This window comes from Malus sylvestris, chromosome 12 (genome assembly GCF_916048215.2).
Source record: "Malus sylvestris chromosome 12, drMalSylv7.2, whole genome shotgun sequence".
In the NCBI taxonomy this organism is placed as follows: Eukaryota; Viridiplantae; Streptophyta; class Magnoliopsida; order Rosales; family Rosaceae; genus Malus; species Malus sylvestris.
In genome coordinates this window covers 16,806,282-16,826,489 of record NC_062271.1, presented here as the reverse complement: position 1 = coordinate 16,826,489, position 20,208 = coordinate 16,806,282, and the positions used below count along the sequence as shown (strand labels likewise).

General features: G+C 37.8%; 1 protein-coding gene across 2 annotated transcripts; it reads right to left on the bottom strand.

Annotated features, from left to right (window-relative positions):
• Positions 1 to 89: 89 nt before the first annotated feature.
• On the bottom strand, positions 90 to 6,826 carry LOC126592467 (uncharacterized). 2 transcript variants are annotated; one of them, XM_050258146.1, is made up of 17 exons: positions 6,414 to 6,826; positions 6,197 to 6,304; positions 5,289 to 5,334; positions 5,045 to 5,202; positions 4,791 to 4,908; positions 4,594 to 4,676; positions 4,098 to 4,157; positions 3,672 to 3,929; positions 3,043 to 3,139; positions 2,804 to 2,854; positions 2,604 to 2,684; positions 2,307 to 2,378; positions 2,053 to 2,115; positions 1,705 to 1,857; positions 830 to 887; positions 689 to 741; positions 90 to 602 (listed from the first exon to the last, which is right to left on the bottom strand). In XM_050258146.1, exons 2-17 carry the CDS (start codon positions 6,295 to 6,297, stop codon positions 519 to 521), a joined length of 1,536 nt encoding a protein of 511 aa, XP_050114103.1. In that variant the 5' UTR covers positions 6,298 to 6,304; positions 6,414 to 6,826; the 3' UTR covers positions 90 to 518. The 2 variants fall into 2 exon arrangements, with proteins under 2 accessions (XP_050114103.1, XP_050114102.1); XM_050258145.1 differs by having other exon boundaries at positions 6,528 to 6,826.
• Between the last annotated feature and the right edge of the window lie 13,382 nt (positions 6,827 to 20,208).

The following is a 20,208-nucleotide window of genomic DNA, read 5'->3' as shown; positions in this document are numbered from 1 at the left end:
GGACCTTGTGGATCCACTCGTTTTCTACTCAAAGATCAGCCTGGGTTTTCACATCGAGAATTCTTTGTGGATTAACAGATGTAATAGGATGACACTAACATGGTGACACGATTCTTGGATTCATGTCAAGTATTACTCAACCTTTATTCGGTAGTTTTACATTGGATTTATGTCATTCATCGAGATAAGCTAACAAGTGATCGAAAAGAACCGTCCGGTCGATCACCTCAAATAGAATTGTAATGGTTCAGTAAACAGTGAGAAGATGACTGTTAACATTTCCTCCATTTACAGGGAGGAGCGGGCTTTGCCCGGTTACCAGCATCTATAATGTTCTTCTGTTTTCCTTCTCGTCTCGCTCCCCTTCCAAATTCCATTGCAATGATCTCCTTGTTCCATCGAAATATACAGAGGATTCCTTTTGTTCCATCATCATTTTGGTATACGAGAGGCCGGTTCAAGTGCAGAATAACTCAGCATTTTGAAGCAAAAGAAGACCACTTGAACAACCGCTGCAATCAACTTGAGTTGATTTCAACAAAAGCCCCCGGATGGAACTTCTTGCACAATGCCTCTATGGCTGATTGAATTCGGTCCTGGTCCTGCAACCAAAATTCTCAATGATATTCATTCGAACAACTTATATAATGTAACTGCGTACCTAAAACCTCAAGAAATATTCTAGTACCTTGCCCTTGAAGTAGATTATAAGAGGCTCCGTCCTTGATTTGCGGCGACAACCTTAATATTTCCCATGGAAGATCACAATCAGAATTAATATATGATATCATGTTGTCCCAGAGATCTAAAGTTTTCAAAAGGCACTTACCAATGTAAAGGTCCGGAAATTCAAGGCAAAGTTTTGACAGAGGTTGAGCAATTTCTACCTGCAATTTTCACCCAAAAAAAAAGAGATGACTACCACGCAAACAGTAATATATCAATTTATTCCCAATTATTCGCATGCTAATACTGCACTCTATGTTTGACATTATATATTCCAGAATTTCTAAGAAAATGTGATCTTCTCAATTATAACTCAGTACTTCAATGACTAACATTTAGAGAAATCAATAGGTATCCTTCTGAAGTGGACTATATACACAAACACACAGACCACTTATCGCTCTTGGCATAAGTACTATAAGCTCGTCTAGTGCCTAGGATTTGATTGGATTTGATAACTCACTAGATTCAAGGTATGTTGAAGGAAGATGAAGAAATTTCGACCATGTTGAAGATTGAAGACGAATTAGTCATGAAGGAACGTTATCCCTTTCCAACCCCACAAAGTGGTAGGATACCAACACCTAATAGCTTGACCTTCTAGTCGCCCCAAAATGAATAATCATTCACCTCTAACTTTATTTTTTAACTTCAACATACCTATGCCTATAATTTATTTCAATACCAGAAAATAAGATGTCAGAAGTTGAAATGGAAGCTACATTAATGAATTAGCAGGGATTGCAATACGTTTGTGTGTTGAGGTGGGGTGGTAAGTCTTGCATGCTACTGCTATCAGACTGTCAGTGTGGACCACCGCCCACCGCTGCTTATTGTTTAAACATACGCTTCCATTTAACAGTCCAGCAAATAAAAAGAGATTGTCTGGAAAAGAACATTGAGTGTGTCTTGCGTACGCACACCCAAATTTTCAAGACTTAATATATTGAAAATATAATGGAATACGGAATTACTTACATCTGTAAGGTTTGTTGTCAAGTGCTTAGATACAAATGGTTGCATCGTTGCTAGTGCACCATCGGATCTCATTAGTTCAATTAGACAGTTCCACTGCTCATCCAGCTCCAAGATATTTGTTGCAGTAAGGATTATTACATTTTTACACTTGATCTGCAAGAGTCAATCATTTGATCATTCTATATATAATCCGTACTTTACTGGTCAGATATATATATATACACACACAAATCAGTCAAGAGGAAACTTCAGATTTTTTCCAGTGGAAGCTTCAATATGATGTCACGAATTCTAGCTGACCAGATATACAAAAAGAAAAACTCCATATGCGACCTTTCAAATACATACCAAAGGGACAATCAGCTTTTCATGATGCAATAGTTCAGTGATACCTTCAGGCAACAGAGCCATCTGAGAAAGCAAAAACAAGAATAAAATCAAAGTCATGCTGTAGGACTCTGTCACTGTAAGATAAGTAAAATAACTATTTACGGGAACATATTACACAGAAAGTAACAACCAACAGAAATGAAACAAAGCACAACGAGATCGTGCTATCATACATTGCATTAAATAATAAGAAACTTGTAACATCTAAGTACCTCATTCCGGTCACCAGTGCATTGATCACCTATAAGATGCCTTAGATATTCTTCAAATTCTTCATCAGGAGCCTAAACAATGAAGATTGACCAACCTCAATATTGTTAGGGGCTTCGAGAAAAACTAAAATAATTGCATAAATTCGGACATCTCAATGATATTCTCATGGATTCCATTTGACAAGTCGATGGTTGAAGGATTAATACAGATTTCCATTTTCCAAGAATGAAATACTAACAGATTCAATAACATGTCACTATTTTGTGCTTTAGAAAGTTCAGTCAAAACAAACATACCAGACGAACAGCAAAAGCCTTTGCAACACCTGCCAAAGTGACATCTGAGTGCAGTGGACCAACCCCTCCATACATAAATACCTACATGGTAGTTTCGAATAACATTGACTAGAGATTAGAACAAAAAAAGGAAAAATCTCTCATCCATTTCATAACTAATAAAACCCCTAAGAACCATCAAACAGGTCGTAATGATTTACCATATCATCAGTTGATTGTCGTCGCTCGACTTCTTCGGCGACAGCATCTATCTGTTACCAAGAGAATGTCATGGAAAATGAAAATGTAAGGTGGTGCGAGTAAATGTTTCAGGTTCCACATGTAACTGCACATCCATCACTGCAGTTACATAATTTGATATATAGGTAACTGAAACTAGGCCAACTATGTTTTTTTTTTCTTAAAAAAAAAAGAAAAAAACTTTGCAATAGGAACTCACATCATTCCGAACAACAGCAGTTTGTGATACCAACCAGCCAATAGAATGGAGCTTTCTACACAATGAAGGCCCTATTTGATCCTCAACAGTGCCAAACCTGAGCTATCAAACAGATAAAAAGAAACGAATAAACTTCAGTAATAACATTGGGTTGAGGAAAAAATGGTTACACATGTTACTATGACATTTAAACCATGAATCTTTTCTTTCCTTAATGTTTTGAAGTAAATACTATGTCAGTCTTCTGGCACTAGTGACTGTTTATGTGTTCCTTTGCATAAGTTATAATTAAAAATGTAAGAAAAACAATGATCATGAACATGGACATGATGACTAATAAAGTTAACTCGAAGTACTAAATCCAATTTCGTTGGGTCTAACCACAACTATGAGAAATTTAGAGATGCTTCAGCCTAACTGTGAGATAATGAAAGGCTATAGAAAACAAAAGAGAATAGTTGAACAAAATGGTTTCTACTGAAAGTCCAACAAAACGCCTGAAATTTAAAAAAGTAATCACTGATCATTGATATCACGGCGCAACCAATGGGATACAGGATCTGAGGTGCAACCATATTGTTATGGTCATTGATTGCAATAAAAGAATGTAATACTGACGAAGGACTTACAGAATCTCATCCCCCACAGCAATGGCTGACGACATGAGTAGGCTACTGTTATGTAAGCCCACACCATCAAGGCCATTCATAACAGCAGACTGATGCCCACGAACCGAAGAAGAAAGTTTTTTAACCCTTCCGGCTCTCTCTAATCTTCCATCAGAAAGTAAATACGCAGGTCTAAATACTTCTTTGTTGTCAGATGAATTGTTAATGCTCAATAATGCATTTGGAACTGTGTCATATATGCTTCCAATTGAAGTATAACTGTGAGAATGAAATAACATAAGTTAATTAGTCGAATATAACTAAACTAGTATAACAAAACAGTGCAATCAATTGAAATGTTACGACATATGCATCAGGAACCAGCTCAAAAATTATGGCGAGCATTGAAAAAAGTCAAGCATCAAAGCAACAATTCAAGCCACATACCCTTGATCATAAAGACTGCAGTACTGCACTTTGCAAGTTAAGAGTAAGGCCCACACATCTCTGCAATGAAGCGCATGGAAGTCAAACCCCACGAATGTACTAGAGTTTTGAATTTGGATAAAGAGGAAGCCTCCTGTTGGTTTAATGCAACGGTAACTAAATTCTGTAGCTTAGAATTTACTTCACTTTAGAATTTAGATCAAATACACTTCTAAGTCACACTTTTTAAGGTCATATAAAAGCATAAAATTCAGATCATATGACATTCTCATGTTGCATTAAACTCTTAGCTACCTGATACCTAGTACCAGAATTATTTTCTTTTGGCTTATCCAGGGATTTGTTTGTTCAATAAGTGGAAATTTTGTACATAGAAAACTCATTTTTCTATCTTTCAACGAGAAAAGCACTATAAAGACAACTTTGTTCTCTAACAGCCCTTTCCATATGCCGAAAAGAAAGAAAATAGATGAGAGAGGAAAAGGTACGAACATACCTGTATGACCAATCCAATATAGGATTCACCCTCATGAAAGGTGGCCATCCAACTGAACTGGGAGAAAATTGTTCTTGACCAACCTGCAAGTCAGAAAAGTTAAGGCATCTTTGCTACAAATGTCTGCAGAATAATCTGACAACCAGAGATATGTGTACAATATGATTGTATCTTTGCCGAAACAGAAAATCAATTACCGCAGTAGGATCACCGATTCGGACACCAAGGAAAATAGCTTTGATTGGTTTGGATTTTAGTAAATCCTCCAAACCAGACTTGAAATCAGAGCGAATGATATCCAGTTGCAAACCATAGCTGCTTAAAAAAGAATATGTTACTAGAAGGCTACATCCTCCAGCATTTAAATCTATGCGAAAACTAGAAACTTCTGATCATACAATGACATTTTAAGACAATTAAAAAAAAGAGTAAAAGGGGGAGCATCTCTTACGTAGTGGCTGTATCATAAGTAAACGAGTTGATTTCAGGGAAAGCAGATGGGCACTCGAAATATATCGTTCGCATTGGAAAATATTTTACACCCCCGTTAGAACAGCTTTGCTCCCCTTTATGCAAAAAGTAGCCAGCCCTGAGTAGGTGCAACAAAACCTACAGAACCAAGTTATTAATACCATCAATGACACAGAAGGCAGCTGAGTTAAATAGATAACCAGTAAAATCACTTGTTAACTTACAGTTGAATCCTTTCCCCCATTAAAGCTGAAGGCAACCTCTTCAATACTGTTGATTAAAACAATTTAGGGAGTGAGAGTTCAAATCTCAAATGTTTCAAAAGTGGAGTTCAAGTGTGAATTTCGCTCCAAGGTATATGGAGAGCAGGAGCACCTCAAGCGCATTGATTTATTTTATTATTTTCCAGTGCTGTTTGATTCAAATGTATACATTAATTAGTGATTTTCATGTCATTAATCTCCTAACAATGGTTGAAAAATTGTAATCCATTTAATATGAGATATTTTCCAGATAAGGTTGCCAGACATTCAAACTTTCACAAAGAAATATGCAAGCCTAGTCTGATTCATAGTGCCCAAATCGCCAGCAACACATGGTGTATACTCACAAAGGATCTTAAACGGATAGTGACAAACCAGGCAACAACCGACAAGGAAAAGCAGAGTAACGTTTACTAGGAATTCACATAGATTCGAATAGTATTTTACTAGATACTTCCGCACATCAATATCCAAGTAGTTGCCTCTACCTTTTATAAATCAAAACTGTATCAGGAATCAACTAACCAACTTGTTTGTTTTCTCCTAACAGAAATAGCATTACACAATACAAAGCTCAACATGTTAAAAATTTAGAAACAATAGTCTGGCAACTGCATTGAGTTCAAAATGAAAGGTGCGCGGGGAGAACACTAAAAGGAGCAGAAATATCGTTACAATGTAATCGATACAGAGTTTTTAGCTCAACCCATTTAATTTCTGGGAAAATGTAGTAAAAATGACAACAAAAAATGGTTCTTATAAGTTTCATAAATACTGGACCAACTTATATAACTGCTTGGTTCACTTCGAAAGTCCTACATATTTCTTCAAATCTACAAAACTCAGAAGAAAACAAACAAAGAACTTACGAGTAGAGCGCAAGAGCTCTCTGAATAACATAGATAGCGTTGTTGTACTTGGTCTTAAGCCTTCGATCATCACACTCTCTGATTGCCTTGTCAATCTCCATCTCCCCTCTGCAAACAAAACAGAAAAACCCAGCACAAATTCATCAAATATTCAATCAAATAAGCAAATGGGGTTTCACAGATTCAACAAAATTTGACTATTTTCTGAAAAACCAACCAAATGAGTGCTCTCAAGTCCCAGAAAGTCGACCTCTTTAACCAAATTTACCAAAAGGGTTTGCATATATCGAACGAAATTTGCAGTTTTTGCTTAGCAATCAAGAAATCTCACCCGCAAATACCAGTCTTCAAAGCAATGGAAATCTTGGCGGAGGGAGGTGGCTATGGAGTTGAAGGTCGAATGGGAGCAATTTGATTGAATATCCGAAGGAGTTTTGAGTCAAAACAAAATTGGGTTTTGGGAGTATTTCGTGTTGGATGGATGCCACAAGTTGTTTATCTTCGAAACGGGCTTTGGTTTTGGGTTCATCTACTTGCAATTTGCAAATGTGATACCAACGCTACGCGCACTTCCAGATGAAAACCGAATTTGATCAACCGGATTGGATCATTAGGTTCTAGTACTACGCGGCATTTAATTTTACTTTAAAAATAAGAATACCATGAGCTTTGAAATTTTTTTTTTCTTTTAGGAAAAGCAAACTCATATATTTTATTTTATAAGAAAAAAAATATCCCTTGATTCACATATAGGTTGTGACGATTTTGGAAAAAGTTGGTTGCATGTAATTTTATTTTATTTTTTAAGTAATGCTCCACTTATCACATTTATATTACTTATTTACTAAGGGTATGATTTATATTAGAGAGATGATACAAATGTGTTATGAAAATTATGGTAAGAGTAAAAATTTTGTTATCTTTTATTTGAGAATGAATTACATAGAATATATTCACTGACACATGACTTCCATTGGGCAATAATGCATTGCTATGTGGACGTTAGGTGATGATGAACCCGTTCTATGTAAGTTGCTCCCCTTTTACTTGGTTTTGTCAAAATTAAGTTAAATATAAACTACTTATTAACAAAACCCTCTTGTCAACCAAAAGAAAGTGAAAAGACAATTTGATCTTATATCACAAAAAAGTATTGTAAGTTAAATGTAATTTTGCACAAACCAAATTTCACTTTTGTTCCTTCCCTTGGCCACACGTCGTCATAGTATATCGTTAACTTTAAGTGAGAGATTTTAAATTCAATTCTCATCAAAGACGAATTTAAACCACATTATTATGGCTTGCCCATTATAAGGTTTAACCCATTTTCCCACCCCCTTGATGTAAATAATATCGTCTATTAAAAAAAAATATAAAACTATCTACACTACCATGTTTTCTCTCTCACTCCCTTTGTTTCACATTTCTCTCCAACTTCTTTTTGTCCCATATATTTCCAAAAAAAATACTGCTTCACAAACAAAGTGTTGGGACTAGCTTTGTTTTAATTTTGTAGCTTTAGAATACACAGAAAAATGTAGGAGATTTGGATTATTACAAAAATGGAAATGAGGTTATGATTTACCTCAATGTAACAATTAAATTTTTCGTGCAAGCAAGAACAAACTTATAAACTTGGATTAAGTCAAGTTGACTAGAATAATATGCTCACCAAATTTCGAGTCTCCTCCCATCTTCCTTATAGTATTTTAGATAAACTAGTGTAAATCAATGCTGTTATTAGAAAAAAGCAAAAAAACATCGAAATAACTAGCTAAGGCAACAACATTTTTTTTTCTCTTTTTTTGTTAAACTGGAAATCCAATACCTGAGCAAAAGCCAAAAAAAACAAAGACCGGGAATCAAACGTACAAACAGACGAGCAAACAGGAGAAGAGAATCACAAGGCGCAGCCACACATGGCTCAAACGTGACTCCAGCACTCGCAGAGCACCTAAACAACTACGGTGGGCGACAAACAAGTTTATCAATATGATTCGACTGCTCCATGGAAAATTTGTTATATCCAGACATGGGTAGGGTATGATAACCCAAATTAGTAATATTTACACCAAACTAGATGGCATCAAGCATCATGAATGGTATGGTATTAAAGTTACGGAAAATCTGTCACTTAGTATTACGGTCTAGTGGTAGTTCTCTTTACTTGTAAGAGATTTTAGGTTCAATCATCTCCCAATGTGAATCGAACTAAACTATTATGACTAACCCATTATGAAACTTAGCATACTTTCCTAACACACAACGTAGAAATCATGTGTATTAAAAAAAGTTATAAAAAAAATTATAATACGAACATTTTCTGAACAATTAGATCCGCATAAATGCTCAAGGCAGTTAGTAGTTTGTATGCGGGTAATTTCTAGAAGTGATTAACCAAAAGGTGGGGATTTGATTGCCGTATGCAATGTTCATCTGTCCCGTATCAAAAGATGCTGAAATTCAGTAACCCTTCATTGTCAGCAGCCGATAAAGTCATGAGAACACTTTAACAACATCCTTTATTTTTAATGTAGGGGCTAGGGAAAGGACTTGCAGGGAATGATTTCACAACTACGTCACAGTGGCAAAGCTACAGAGGGACTGGGAGGGGTGGCCGCCCCTCCCCTCGCCGGAAATTAAGCCCTAGAACGTGGTTCCGCCCTTCTGGTCTTGTCGGAATGAATAGCGCACCTGCACTGTAGTCTGCAAATGGTTTCCTGCCTTTCTGGGTTTCTGTTGCTGTGCGCAGCAACTTGTGTAATTTTTTTTTTTAAATCCCTTAAATGAATGTATTGAAAAAAAAAACTCCTTAAATAAACAAACGACACCATCGCCATCATTAATTGCTTAAAAAGATAGTAAAGTTTAAAGGGGACCACTATCCCCGACTCCCCGTGCCTTCCATTTTTCAAAGCAGACCTTCACTTTTTCAAACCTAATCCCCTTTTAACCAATCACAAGACCCGTGCCCCCCCCCCCCCCCCCCAAAAAAAATCCCAACAGCTTTTAGCCTTTCACGTTTCAGGCACTCTCCTCCCTCCGTTCCGTTCCGTTGTCCATTATTTCTCCATCAAGCCGAGCCAGCCTCCAGCATAGCAGCCAACATGTTGGCTATTGGGTTGGTTTTCCACTTCTCTCTCAATTTTAGGTAAATTTTTAACTTTCTAATTTATATTATACCTAACCCTAATTGATTAATTAATACAAAATTTTAGTTAATTAATATAGAATCATAGAGTAATACACTAATATAGTTATTGATTTTTTATTTTTGCATATAAATATGAATCCTATGAATGATTATTGATGAATGAAATTATTGTCTAGAGTAAAAATTGAATTCTTGATTATTGATATTAATTTATTAATTGAATTTTTGTGTGTTAAATAATTTATATGAATATTGGTATTGATTAATTGTTGGTTTAATTTGTTAGTACTCATATTGACTATAGTATAGTAACTTACTCTAGAATTAAGAGTCTAAGACTTTTTTTTCTCTTTTCCATATACAGTTAAACAATGGAACAATACTATAAGAAACAGTGCTTAAATCCTCCTTCAAATATTTCGGGTAGTCCTTCTTCGAATATTCCGAGTAGTCATCATTCGAATATTCCAAATATTCCTTCTTCGAGTATTCCGGGTAGTTCCCAACAAAGTGAGGTCACTGAGTTAGATGAAATACTGGCTAATCTTCCTGTAAACCCTGGACATAGACGTCGAATGCTTGATTATCCACCTAATTATCGTGAAGCAATTCGCCGACATTCATGATATGAAGATGCATAGTGAGTTTTCATCATTGAGAGGAATTAGTGATCTTGCAAAAGAGTTAATGAAGACCGGGAGGTGTGAAAGCTATATGTTAGTGTATAAGCTTCTTACATTGGCTTTGGTGTTATCGGTTGCAACCACTTCGATGGAGAGCTTTTTCTGCTATGAAGATTGTGAAAACACCATTGCGTAACAAAATGGGAGATCAATAGTTGAGTGATAGCATGATTGTTTACATTGAGAGAGATGTATTTGCTTTTATTGATAATGAGCCTATTATGCGACATTTTCATGACATGAAACCTTGCCGGCAACAATTGTAATTTGTTTGTATTGATTAATTATGGAAGACATTACTATATAAAAAGATTTAGTTGTTGCCATTTTTCTTTAACCTTGCACTCTTTTAAGTTTGCCCCTCCCCCCGAGAAATCCTTGCTTAGCCACTGGCTACGTGGTGCCTTAAAACACATGTTAATACATTTAACATTATGATAACAGTGAACGAATTTGACGTAAGTTTGTATTCGCTTTAGAGGACTAGAGTCATGAAAGTCCAATAACCAAAAGTTTCCACATGAGCTTTGACTAGGGTATGTGGACATTTCTAACCCAAAACAAGGTTGCTGATTACGATTATACAATCAGTCAATACTCATCTTATGGCATGATTGTACATAAATTTTTGTATTTTTATATCATCATTGGCGTTAAGCACCTTTTAAGTACAAGAAATCATGTCATTAAAAAAATTATGTGATTGAATAAATTAACGGTGAATTAAGGAACATAAACAAGTAGGGAAGGTAAGGAGGGCAAACGGAAAGCGAAAATCATTCGCAAACGCACATATATTAAAAATCAAGAATAGTAATTGTTGGTGTAAAAAATCAGACAAAGTCTAAACTGGATTCAACACGTATTTTTTATGAGAGTTGCTTTCGGTCTCTGTGCCACGGGATGACTCGAGAAAAAGAGAGAATAAGTGTGCCATTGTTGGAGGCTGCCAACTGACAGTGTTCATGTTCAAATATGTGTGAGAGTAGAGCGTAAATCTAACTTCTTAACTAAATGATTGTGGATCAAGCGTGATGCTGGTTTGGTTAAGTTCTTTTATGTGCCTCAAGAGAACCATGACTTAACATTCAGTGTAACTTCGTGAATGCATGCCTAAAAAGTAAATGAAAGCGAAATAGAAACTAAAGCTAAAAACAGAATGTAATAATTTCATGATGAAGTCAATATTATAAACGTGTTTAAAAGTAAATTTTGGACTGATTGGCCAAACTACATGACTTGAAATGTAAATTAACTGGAAATGTAAAGAAAACAGTAAAAACTCTAGCAAGATTCTGGCCATGAAGGAGAAGATAATGCTAAAAGAGTCCATCTAGATTACTGGTATCGAATTGGACTTAGTACAAAACATATGCCTTTGAGAAGGAATCAGGGTGGTTGGAAAATGGCACATTAACCGAATCAACCACATGGTGACAAAGCTGTAAAAGTTTTAATCTCAGGTATCTTAGGTTGTGTTTGTTGCAAATGAAGGCTTTAAGATTGTAGCTGAAGAGTTAAGAGGTTTGCTAAAGAGCAATTAAGTTTATGCTGAAAAACAGTTGGGTTGATTGAAAAATCATTCAAGATTTTAATAATCATACAAATTGAATTTGGCAAAGGTCTTGAGCTAGAAAGCTTCTGGCTCTATTTATAGGCAATGGAGAACGAGCAACCTCAATCGTATCACCAAGCTGGAGCCCTGATAGATTGGTCATTTGACGTTGATAGTAACTATAATTCCCGGTAAGTGGGCATCAACTATGTCTTTTGAGGGTTTGCAAAATCGCAGTGGTGACTTGAGCGTGTCAGATGACACGTAGATCGTTACTTAAGGTGGCAGACGAGCCTTGGAAGAAACCCTGTCCGAGCCTTTAAACGGGTTAGAGTGAGGTGGTCGTTCGAACCTTAGGGTAAGATCCCAATTGATTATTGAAGTTGGTGGGCCGAAGTCTTGCGACTTTTGCTTATATAAAAATAGTTTGGCCCCTTAACATACCTTATTTTTATAGGAAAACTAACCCAAAAGGGCTTGAAAACTTTAAATTTTAATCAAAAACCACATTGTAAGTTTATTTAATGGTTAGTACAAAGCCCACTTTTATATCAGGCCATATAAAATAGCCCAAACAAAATAACATGGTTATTTGTCAATTTTACCCCTAACGGATTTGGTTAACCTAACTTAATTATTCTGTTAAATTAGTTTGTTTGGAGTTAGCCAAACCTTATAAACTAATTGAATTTTAATTTTTGTAGAACAGTTGCAGAGAGTTCTTCAATTGTTTCCGAATTTGGTTGAGTGGTTTGAGTAATGCTTACCGACGAATGTTGAGAGCGCATTTTGAAATCATGATCGCGCATTGTTCTTCTTCCCTGTTAGGGGGATTTTTCCGAAACAAATATTTGTTTCAGAACAGTTTCGTAGTGGTTGCATATTTTGAGATTCTATCAAATCGTTATCATTGGTGTTGTTCGTTGTGGTTGAATATTTTCACTGGAGTGATCGTATTTCATATTTGATTAGATTTTCGTTTGGAGGTAATCGACACTATTTTTGCAGTTTTGAATTCGATTTTGTCGTTGTTGTTGTTTTTTTTTTTTTTTGCATGTAATATGCTTAGCTTTTTATTTGAATTATATATTGTTATTGATTTGTTTTCAGATTAGCAAATTGATTCTGGTTTTTTAAATTTTCAGTTAGCAGTTTCTTATTTGTTTCTGTTTTCTTACTGTGCAAAGGAAACACGTCCAGAAATAGTTGAAGGACAATTTAAGAATAATTCAATCAATCTCATAAATAAGTGATACTTGATTTTATTTTTAAATAAAGGGAAAAAGTTGCAGAAGTAGTTCAAACAGAGTTTAATAAATAGTTCAATTATAGTTTCAAATGTAGTTGACATTTGACAGTGCATTTTCACTTATGTTGTGCAGAGATTTTTTAGGTTGCTTATGCTATTATTGATTCAGAAACGATAGCAAATTGGAGTTGGTTATTGACAATATTATCTAGTATTTTGAGGCCTCAAAGGAGGGTGATCACATTTATGTCGGATAGAAATGATGGTATTTTGAAGAGTTTTCGAGAATTCTTTCCCAAGTGTCCACATTCATTTTGTATTGTTCATTTGAAACAAAATGTGAGTGTTTTATTTCCAAAGGCTACTGGTGAAGGATTAAAGAAGAAAATGATGAATCTGTTGGCAAATTGTGCGTATGCATGTACTCCATCTAATTTTGATGATTGCATAGTGAAATTCAAGGATAATAGGCATGGTCATGTGAAGAATTTTTTGTGTGATTTTCCAAAAGAGAACTATGTTATTGCCTATTTTCCTGGTAAGAGATGGGGATCGATAAGCAATGCATTTTCAAAAAATTTTAACGCCATGGTGTCAAATAGTCGTTCCATGCCACTTATAGATCTTCTTGAAGACATTAGAGTTCGGTTGATAGGTAGTATGGTTGAGAAGAGAATATTTGGTCAGAATATTCATACGATTTTGTGTCCAAAGAAAGAAACTGAGATGAAGTTGATGTTGAAGGAAGGCATGCATTAGAGGATTAGTCGTTCTGATGTGGATGTTTTTGAAGATAACGAAATGGAATTGGTTTGTTGGTTGTCTGGATGATAGGACATGTTCTTGTGTGTAATGACAACATAATTATTTTCAATGTTCTCATGCTTTACAAGTGTTGCAATGTCACATCCCGGCCCGGGCCCCCACCACATCCCGGGCTCGACTCCACCGTAGCATGATGTTGTCTGATTTGGGCCTCGAGACCACGCCCTCACGATTTTGTTTCTGGGAACTCACACAAGAACTTCCCAGTGGGATTGCTTTGGGCCTCGACCATGCCCTCACGCCATCATGGGATTGCTTTCGGGCAAACTCGCTTAACTTCGGACTTCCGATGGAACCCGAAGCCAGTGAGCTCCCAAAAGGCCTCGCGCTAAGAAGATATGAGAATATACATATAAAGCTTACAAGATCCGCTTTCCTGGGCGATGTGGGATGTTACATGCAACATGATAATCGTGATGTTTTTTATTACGTTGATGATTACTGGAAATCAAGATTTTATCGGAAAACATATCAATTTGTCATGCCTCCAATTACAAAGATTCCATCTGGAAGACCAAAGAAAACTAGGATCAAATCTGCTGGGGAAATCAGTGGGAGTAAGAAGACTGTCACTTGTAGCAGGTGTGGATGTTCGCGACATAACAAAGGTTTCATGTAGAGTTGTTATACTAGAAAGCTGATTTTTTGCTTTTTTGTTTTTTTGTTTTGAGAGATGGGAGTTTTTGGTGATATGTAACAGATTTTCATTTTGGATATTGTTTATTTTGTTTCAATTGGTGTTTGGGAGCATGTAATTGTTGATATGGAATTATGTTCGAGTAATAAATATGAATTTGATGTTTTAGTATTTCCAATTTTACGAAACAGTATGTTGAGTTTGATAAACAGTGAATACATATATAAGTTTATGGCTTTGTAGTTTCAATATCTGTTTTGTAGGTTGTATGTAAGTATATGTGTGTTGCATTTAAAGTTTTAAAGTAAATGCAAGGCCTTTTGTAGGAGGCAAGTATGTTGGTTTTCATTCTTGATCTAGTTAATATTTAATTTTAGGTAAGAGAAAATGAAAAAAAACCATCGCTCGATCTTTTTATGAAACTTTGGTTGGCCAACAATTTGGTTGGATTTAAAATTAGTTGATGCTTACGTAAAATTATTTGTATTTTTTATTTTTATGACTTTAATGAAACAGATTTTGCATTTTAATAAACGATTGTTAAAGTTATGAAACAGTGTTTACAGTTCCAGCAAAAGTTTGTATATGAATGCATAAATAGTGATCTTCATTTTTTGAAATAGCCATGTGTATGACTTTTGATGTTTCAACATTTATTAATGTTAATTTGCTATATAAATTTGGACTTTTTGTTTTTTTTACAACACACATTCACACAAATCAAAATAGATTAAAATTTAGAGTTGTGTCACTTTGGTATTCGGGCACAAATAGAACGAGAAACGGTGTTGGCATCATCGTGGACAAGACCTTGGTACAAGATGTTGTAGATGTCAAGAGGGTAGGAGATAGAATCATGGCAATCAAGATTGTAATAGGACAAGAACTTATCAATGTGATTAGTGCGTACGCACCTCAAGTAGGGTTGGATACGAGTTCGAAGGAGAAATTTTGGGAAGATCTTGGAGACTTGGTGCAAGGAATTGCTCAGACGGAGAAGTTATTTATAGGAGGAGATTTAAATGGACACGTGGGCAGGGAGACAGGCAACTATGGAGGTTTTCATGGTGGCCATGGTTTTGGGGAGAGAAACGAGGATGGGGAAGCTATCTTGGATTTTGCAATGGCATATGATCTCTTCTTAGCCAACACCTTCTTTAAGAAGAGAGAAGAACATGTGATCACCTACAAGAGTGGGTCGTCAAAAACACAAATAGATTTTCTTCTAATGAGGAAAGGGGATCGTATAACTTGTAAGGATTGCAAAGTTATACCAGGAGAGAGCGTGGCTAATCAACATCGCTTGTTGGTGATGGATGTACATATCAAAAGAGTAAGACAAAAGAACAAGACTTGGAAGTGCCCAAGGACTAGATGGTGGAATCTAAAAGAAGAAAAACAAGCCATTTTCAAAGAGAAGGTAATCACCCAATGTGTGTGGGATAGAGAGGGGGAAGCTAGCCAAATGTGGGATTCCATGGCTAGTTGTATCCGAAAAGTAGCAAAAGAGGTATTAGGAGAGTCCAAGGGCTTTGCCCCACACCAAAAGGAATCTTGGTGGTGGAATGAGGAGGTACAAACAAAGGTGAAGGCTAAGAAGGAATGTTGTAAAGCCTTATACAAGGAGAGGACTGATGAAAATGGTGAAAGGTATAGAAAAGCGAAGCAAGAGGCGAAGAAAGCTGTCAGAGAAGCTAAGTTAGCGGCTTACGACGATATGTATAAACGACTAGATACCAAAGAAGGAGAGTTGGATATCTATAAACTATCTAGAGCAAGGGAAAAGAAGACAAGGGACCTAAACCAAGTGAGGTGCATCAAGGATGAGGATGGAAAGGTTCTTGCTACAGAGAACGCGGTTAAAGACAGATGGAGAGGTTATTTTCATAATCTTTTCAATGAAGGACATGAAATGAGTGCTTCTTTAGGGGAGTTGAGTAACTCAGAAGAGTGTAGAAACTACTCTTTTTATCGTCGAATCCGGAAGGAAGAAGTGGTTGTAGCTTTGAAGAAGATGAAGCATAAAAAAGCAATAGGCCCAGACGATATACCAATCGAAGTGTGGAAACTTTTGGGAGAGACAGGTATAACATGGCTCACTGACCTTTTCAATAGGATTTTGAAAACGAAGAAGATGCCAAATGAGTGGCGAATGAGCACTTTGGTGCCTATCTACAAGAATAAGGGCGACGTACAAAATTGCATGAACTATAGGGGTATTAAGCTAATGAGTCATACAATGAAGCTCTGGGAGAGAGTCATTGAGCATAGATTGAGGCAAGAGACACGGGTTTCGGACAACCAATTCGGGTTCATGCCAGGGCGCTCAACCATGGAGGCAATCTATCTCTTACGAAGATTGATGGAAAGATATAGAGATGGGAAAAAGGATTTACACATGGTCTTTATAGATTTGGAAAAAGCGTATGATAGGGTCCCAAGAGACATTCTTTGGAGGATTTTAGAGAAGAAAGGAGTACGAGTAGCATATATCCAAGCTATAAAGGATATGTATGAAGGAGCAAAGACTGCCGTAAGAACTCATGAAGGACAAACCGAAAGCTTTCCCATAACTGTAGGATTACATCAAGGCTCATCCTTAAGTCCTTACCTTTTTGCGTTGGTAATGGATGAGTTAACACGACATATTCAAGATGATATTCCTTGGTGTATGCTTTTCGCAGACGATATAGTGTTGATAGATGAAACTCAGGAAGGGGTAAATGCAAAGCTTAACCTTTGGAGAGAAGTGTTGGAATCTAAAGGTCTTCGCCTCAGCCGATCAAAGACAGAATATATGGAGTGCAAGTTCAGTGCAAATGGAGGCCAAAACGAGTTAGGGGTGAGGATCGGAGATCAAGAAATACCAAAGAGCGACCGTTTTCGTTACCTAGGATCTATCTTGCAAAAGAACGGAGAATTAGATGGAGATCTCAACCATAGAATACAAGCTGGATGGATGAAGTGGAAGAGTGCATCCGGCGTGTTGTGTGACCGCCGTATGCCACTGAAGCTCAAGGGAAAATTTTATAGGACGGCAATAAGGCCGGCGATGCTGTATGGCACAGAATGTTGGGCGGTGAAACATCAACACGTACACAAAATGGGTGTAGCGGAGATGAGGATGCTTCGTTGGATGTGTGGGCACACGAGAAAGGATAAGATTAGGAATGAGGATATCCGGGGTAAAGTAGGAGTAGCCGAAATTGAAGGAAAGATGAGAGAAAATCGGTTACGGTGGTTTGGACATGTGCAAAGAAGGCCTACTGACGTTCCGATTAGAAGATGCGACTATGGGACAGAGGTTCAGGGCCGAAGGGGTAGAGGAAGACCTAGGAAAACTTTGGAAGAGACTCTAAGAAAAGACCTAGAGTACTTAGATCTAACGAAGGACATGACACAGGATCGAGCACAATGGCGTTCTAAGATTCATATAGCCGATCCCACTCAGTGACTTGGATTTTCCAAGTCTCCAACTGAGAAGTTTTCCTCACTCGGGAAATTAAGGGAACACTACCCCAACCTACATGCTCCACTCAGAAAGATGGGCGCCATATGTTGTCTGGAGAAGGCGGGGCTGCCTCTTCAACAAGGTTCAAGTCAAAACGACGGTCGGAGGGGCCAGACATTTTCAAAGGTGTTGAAGAGAGAAGAGGTCGGACAAATCAAGATCTTAGAAGTGCAAGAATGAAGCTTCTACTGGTGGAGATTCAAGTGTGCTTTGGAACTTAATGCCAGCCCCTATAAAAATCTGCACTCGACGAAGCTTCAGAAATCGAAGAGGCGCCTGCTCAGAAATCGAAGAGGCGTTTGCTTTCTCAAAAGCTGGGCTGCTTAGAGATCACGAGGGTTGATCTCAGAAATCGAAGAGGTGTTTGCTTTCTCAAAAGTTGGGCTGCTCAAAGACCACGAAGGCCGATCTCAAAAATCGAAGAGGCGCTCGCTTTCTCAAAAGCTGGGCTCCCCAGAGACCACGAGGGCCGATCTCAGAAATCGAAGAGGCACCTACTTTTCCAGCCTTTTCCAGCCTTGTCAGCACCTGTCACACGCACACTCAGTTTTGCGGAAATTATGGGCATTCTGTCAAAAACTTCTGGGGAAGTAGAAAACACATGAATCTTACTGTTCAATCACCCACTTCCCACACGCAACAATAGCTCATGGGTACCACAGATAACTTTGCCAAAATTCTCTGCCAAAGTTGAGCACGTGAAGCTTGCAGCTCCCACTACATCGCTCTGACCAAGAAGGGTAAAAGAATAGCAAAGAAACAGCACTAACAAAGTTTAGACCCATAAATTTTGAAGGTCTAGCTACCATATTATTACCCACAAGGGTAAAGGAACAGTACCACTGCTGGATAATTGGAAAGTCCCCGTGTGTCAACCTCTGTGCTTCGTGGCAAGGTAGACTAGCAAACATGCCCAACCTTTACTCACATTCGAGAAAACACTCCCAATAAGATTGCTTGCTCCAAAATCGAAGAGGCACCGTCCTCCGAATCTCGAGAGCCAGACTCCCAACATGACTACTTTCTTAAAAATCGAAGAGAGGGTAAAGGAACAGTACCATTGCTGGATAATTGGAAAGTCCCTGTGTGTCAACCTCTGTGCTTCGTGGCAAGGTAGACTAGCAAACATGCCCAACCTTTACTCACATTCGAGAAAACACTCCCAACAAGATTGCTTACTCCAAAATCGAAGAGGCACCGCCCTCCGAATCTCGAGAGCCAAACTCCCAACATGATTACTTTCTCAAAAATCGAAGAGACACTGCTCCCCGAATCTCGAGAGCCAGACCCCCAGCATGATTGCTTTCTCAAAAATCGATGAGGCATCGTTCTCCGAATCAATCGAAGAGGCGCTCGCTTTCTCAAAAGCTGGGCTGCTCAGAGACCACGAGGGCCGATCTCAGAAATCGAAGAGGCACCTACTTTTCTAGCCTTGTCAGCACCTGTCACACGCACACTCAGCTTTGCAGAAATTATGGGCATTCTGTCGAAGACTTCTGGTGAAGTAGAAAGCACATGAATCTTACTGTTCAATCACCCACTTCCCACACGCAACAATAGCTCATGGGTACCACAAATAACTTTGCCAAAGTTCTCTGCCAAAGTTGAGCACGTGAAGCTTGCAGCTCCCACTACATCGCTCTGACCAAGAAAGGTAAAAGAATAGCAAAGAAACAGCACTAACAAAAGTTTAGACACATAAATTTTGAAGGTCTAGCTACCATATTATTACCCACAACTGTAAAGGAACAGTACCACTGCTGGATAATTGGAAAGTCCCTGTGTGTCAACCTCTGTGCTTCGTGGCAAGGTAGACTAGCAAACATGCCCAACCTTTACTCACATTCGAGAAAACACTCCCAATAAGATTGCTTGCTCCAAAATCGAAAAGGCACCGTCCTCCGAATCTCGAGAGCCAGACTCCCAACATGACTACTTTCTCAAAATCGAAGAGAGGGTAAAGGAACAGTACCATTGCTGGATAATTGGAAAGTCCCTGTGTGTCAACCTTTGTGCTTCGTGGCAAGGTAGACTAGCAAACATGCCCAACCTTTACTCACATTCGAGACAACACTCCCAACAAGATTGCTTGCTCCAAAATCGAAGAGGCACCGCCCTCCGAATCTCGAGAGCCAGACTCCCAACATGATTACTTCCTCAAAAATCGAAGAGACACTGCTCTCCGAATCTCGAGAGTCATACCCCCAGCATGATTGCTTTCTCAAAAATCGAAGAGGCATCGTTCTCCGAATCTCGAGAGCCAGATACCACAGACCACTTTTTCAAAGTGCTCTGACAGAGTTAAAACATGTGAAACTAGCAGCTCCCACTACTGTGCTATGACCAAGCAGGGTAAAGGAATAGCATTACTACTTGTTGTTAGGGAGACTCCTATATA

Bases quoted from the DNA above. Each gene is read 5' to 3' on its own strand.
- LOC126592467 (XM_050258146.1), bottom strand. From the start codon at position 6,297: ATGGAGATTGACAAGGCAATCAGAGAGTGTGATGATCGAAGGCTTAAG. The intron at 4,909-5,044 runs GTAAGAGATGCT...TTTTTTAAGCAG, and splicing joins ACTTATGATACAGCCACTAC to CTATGGTTTGCAACTGGATA. The intron at 3,930-4,097 runs GTATGTGGCTTG...TCATTCTCACAG, and splicing joins TGCAGTCTTTATGATCAAGG to TTATACTTCAATTGGAAGCA.